This window comes from Oryctolagus cuniculus, chromosome 4, assembly GCF_051225735.1.
Source record: "Oryctolagus cuniculus isolate XC-2025 breed Fujian yellow rabbit chromosome 4, ASM5122573v1, whole genome shotgun sequence".
Lineage (NCBI taxonomy): Eukaryota > Metazoa > Chordata > Mammalia > Lagomorpha > Leporidae > Oryctolagus > Oryctolagus cuniculus.
Window position 1 is genome coordinate 142,689,325 of NC_142870.1, and position 4,154 is coordinate 142,693,478.

The window sequence follows — 4,154 nt, forward strand, 5'->3', positions numbered from 1 at the left end:
TAGAACATCAAAGTCAAGAAAGCCAACAGCCTCATCTCATACAAGGAAAAGACAGCAGCAGCGGCAGATTTCGAGCATGCACTACTAGCATGGCAGGGAAAGGAGGACAGGACTATCTTTAAAGGAGTGAGAGAGTGCAGGCAGCATTTTAGAACTTCAAACCCACCTAAAACCTAACACATACTAGCTTGAAGGTGTCATTGAAATATGTGCAGATACACAAAACTAAGATTTGCCACACAGGCCATAGCTGAAAGGATTCTTAGAGAGCACACCTCGGTAGGACAACAGATACAGAGGAAATGAAGCCACAAAATGCAAGTACAGAAAATGGGCAAAGAAACTGATAATACAATGAATGGTCAGAAAAAATACCATCTTGCTTACCAGTAATAATTTATTTTTCATGAAATAGAATACAAACTTGGCCAAAGAAGGGACATGAAAAATTAGCACTGCTGTGTAAAACATTAGCCCAACCCGCAAACAAACATGAAAACCCCCAAACAATCAAGACTAGAAGTAGAATCCTTCCTAGAAAACGGAATCGTGGAAATGTGAAGATACTCAGTGGCTAGAAGTGTAAACCGTCCAAATTGCCACAGGAATCGATTCAAAACCAAACCACAGTCACATTGGTGCAACGAGAAAACCATTTCTTAATAGTGACAATCTGAAGGTGATGCTACAGTCATGTCATCCCTGAAGCTCATTTCCCTCGAAATCCCTGAAGCTCCACACTGGTTTGGTTTCCTCTTGGGCCAGGGTTCCACACACAGAAATGGCCCCAAGGCTCCACACACCTATTTGATATACATTCACAATTAAATGCCAACCTTGAAATAATCTGACAAGTCAGTGTAGTCACATAGCTGGGAAAAACAAAATGAGCACAGAACCAACCTTTTTGCTCGGGCATCAACTAATTTCTTCGGTAGGACAAGGGTTGTTGACAATCACGTCCAGGAAAGATCACACTCCATGGTGAAATTCCAAAGCATTAACATGAGGCATAAGACAGGAATATTGCTATCAATTATACAGTTCAACCTGGATTTCAAAGAAAACCAGTATAAAAAAACTAAGAAAGAGAAGAATCTACCAATGAAACACTACAGAAATCCAATAATTCTCTCCCCGATGTCAGATCAATAGAAGAAAGAAATTATTTCTATACGTTAGCAACAATGTACCACATATACTCAGGATCCTAGAACAACACAAAAGAAACTTAGAATTGGGAACTTTGAACATGCATGGGGCATTATCTTACAAATAGACAGGAAGCAATGAATGGGAAAGAGTTGGTCTTTGGGGGGAGGGGGGTGCACAACCCTAACTCCCAAACCTAACTACTTGCTAACCAAGTCATGAACCAAATGGGGGGTACGTGGTCACGGTGCCCAGTGCTTTGTTTGGTCCACGTCCAACTGTTTTCCAGACCCCCCGAAAGGGACTAGGGCCAGCATCAGGAAGAGTCCCCGGTCAGACCTTTGCCAAGAGCTTGCAGAGTCTAGGGCCCGAAGCAAACCGATTCCGTCCTCATTGCAATGTGGGAGACGAGACGAGGGGTCCAGTGGTAGGGTGCTGGGGGCGGGCTGGCAAAGTTTTCCACAAGTGCTGAGCTGAGGCTGGAAGCAAAGGTCAGGGCCATGACAGTGCCTGGGTGCCTTGTGCACAGAGCAGGGCCCAAGCAGAACCTGAGGTCTCCGGGCGGCTGCGCTGCAGGCAGCATTGTCCTCGGGTGTGGGAGGAGATGGTCCTTCTCCCAGACCTGCTGAGCCAACAAACAGCCCTGCAGAATGGTGCAAGGCCGTCTACAGCCAAAGGGCCTCCCTCTCTGCACCGTCTACCCTTGCGGACACACAGCCAGCCGGGCCCCCAGAACGGCTCTCAGAAGCCCCTCACCTGGGCGTCAGCTGCGTGGCGACGGGGTGCAGAGGCAGCTCCTTCATTCCTGGAACAGGCGTCTCCGGGCCTTGCAGGCGGGCCGAGGAGGGCGCTGCGGGCGCCCCGGGGGCTCTGGACTGGGAGACGGAGGGAGAGGCTGGAGCGGAGAGCCGGGGAGCGGCCGCCACAGCTCCCAGTCCAGGTGGAAGGCCGAGCCGGGGCTGGAGCCCCTTGCAGCGCCCAGGCAGAGCCCCGCGGCCCAGCCGGCTGCAGGGTCCACGCGCAACGCCAGGAGCTCGGGGTCGGCGTCGTCTTCGTCTTCAAAGGCCTCTGCCTGGCCGGCCATCTCCGTGGGGGCTGAGCACACCAATCCCTGCTGCTGCTGCTGCTGCTGCTGCTGCTGCTGCTGCTGCTGCTGTACCACGACGGCCTCGGCCGCGGCGTCCAGGACAGCGGCCAGCGCCAGGCCGCCCGGCGAGGGGCCCTGGCCGGCGGCCTCCAGGAGGCCCTCGGGGACCAGCAGCAGCGTGTGGCCGGGCAGAGACACGCTGAGGACCGCCGTGGGCGCGGGCTCCAGCAGCAGGTCGACGTCGTCCAGCGGCAGCTGCAGGGCGCAGCCGGCGGCCAGGACCACGACCACGACGGAGGGGAGCGCCGAGGCGGGCGGGGCCGCGGGCGGGGCCGGGAGGCCGGGCTGGGGCCCGGGCTCGGCGGCCGCGGGCTCCTGCACTCGGCGGCGCTTGGCAGGGCCGGCTGCTCCGGGCTGCGGGGGCCCCGCGGGCTCAGGGCAGGCGCTGGGGCTGCGGGGCCGGACGCCCCTCATGTCGACGGCGCTGCGGGCTGCGCTCCGGGGGCCTGGCAGAGGGCGCGAGGGGCGACGGGCTTCGCGGGCTTCGCGGGCCTCGCGGGCCTGCGGGCGCTGTCAGGCCCCGGGGTCAGGAGAGGCGGCCTGCGGCGGACGGACGGGTGAGGCGGTCTGCGGAGGACGGGTGAGGTGGCCGCGGACGGACGGGTGGGCTGCAGTCTGGCTTTGGAGGAGCAACGCCCACCTCGGGGTCGGGCCTCGCACCTTGGAACCTTCGGCCTTCCTGCTACCGATCCGGATGTGCAGCAGCGCTCCACCAACCGTGTTGGAAGTCGCAAAATGTCACGCCAAACTCCGCCCCCTGGAGCCTCCGCCCCGCAGCGGAATCATGGGTGCGACCAATATCCGGGGCTCTGATTGGTGGCTCAGTGTGCGGGGAAAGACTTCTACAAGTCTACAGGGTGCGAGCGACTGGGAGAGATTCTTAGACAAGAAATGACAGAGCGCTAATCGAATTTCGAAGATGGCTTCTTCACTTTGGAACGAATGCTTTCCTGGGACTTCCAAGATTCTGACGAAACCTCAACTCACAAAGATACACCCCACCCCGCCCCAAAACCAACGCATCCAAATCCCACGAGAAATTCCTGTAATGCACGCGAATCATTTTGTTTCAGGAGTAAATGGGGAAAACAGATTTCTTTTCACAGATGGAAAGTGCTTTTGAAATACTTAAGTGAACCCTTTGTGATATATTTTTCCTGAAGGTCAAGACTGTTACAAAATGATCGACTGATAAAACAATGCAATCAATTAAATAGATATACATATATTTATTGATTTGAAAGGCAGAATGTCAGAGAGAGGTAAGGTAGAGAGAGATCTTCTTTCTGCTGGTTCACTCCCCAAATGACCACAGCAACCAGGGCCAGGGCCAGGAGTCAGGAACTCCTGCTCATAGCTTTCTGCTATGGCCTGGGAAAGCAGTAGAAGATGCTTCAAGTCCTTAGGCCCCTGCACCCACGTGGGAGACCAAGAAGAGGCACCTGGCTCCTAGCCTCAGATCGCCATGGCTCCAGCCATCGTGGCCATGTGGGGAGTGAACCAGTGCAGGAAAGACCTCTCTCTCTCTCTCTCTCTCTCTCTCTCTCTTTCTTTCTCTCTCTGTGTGTGGGTGTGTGTGTGCACCTCTCCCTCTGTGTAACTTTGCTTTTCAAATCAATAAATCTTGCAAAAAGTAAAAAAGGAACTTTAAGAGGCACTTCCACTTCATGGCAAGGCTGTGCTCCTCTAATGGTTGGAGCCCATACAGGAGGATATTATATGTAAGGTAAAGCAGCTCGTTATGGCAAACGAGTAGCCTTAAGCAATGTTAGGATCTCTTCTAAACCCTCTTCCACGGTGACAGTGCTCCAACAAACACGGCGGACATGCCTACAACCCGCCGTGCCTTCTGTAG

General features: G+C 54.7%; 1 protein-coding gene across 1 annotated transcript; it reads right to left on the reverse strand.

Moving 5' to 3' along the window:
* Positions 1–481: 481 nt before the first annotated feature.
* LOC149127146 (proline-rich protein 23A-like) lies at positions 482–3,582 on the reverse strand. The gene has a single exon (XM_089331160.1). It carries the CDS (start codon positions 2,711–2,713, stop codon positions 1,952–1,954), a length of 762 nt encoding a protein of 253 aa, XP_089187286.1. The 5' UTR covers positions 2,714–3,582; the 3' UTR covers positions 482–1,951.
* Positions 3,583–4,154: the final 572 nt, after the last annotated feature.

What these genes read in the sequence shown, in the direction of transcription:
- LOC149127146 (XM_089331160.1), bottom strand. Translation starts at nt 2,713, where the DNA reads ATGAGGGGCGTCCGGCCCCGCAGCCCCAGCGCCTGCCCTGAGCCCGCG.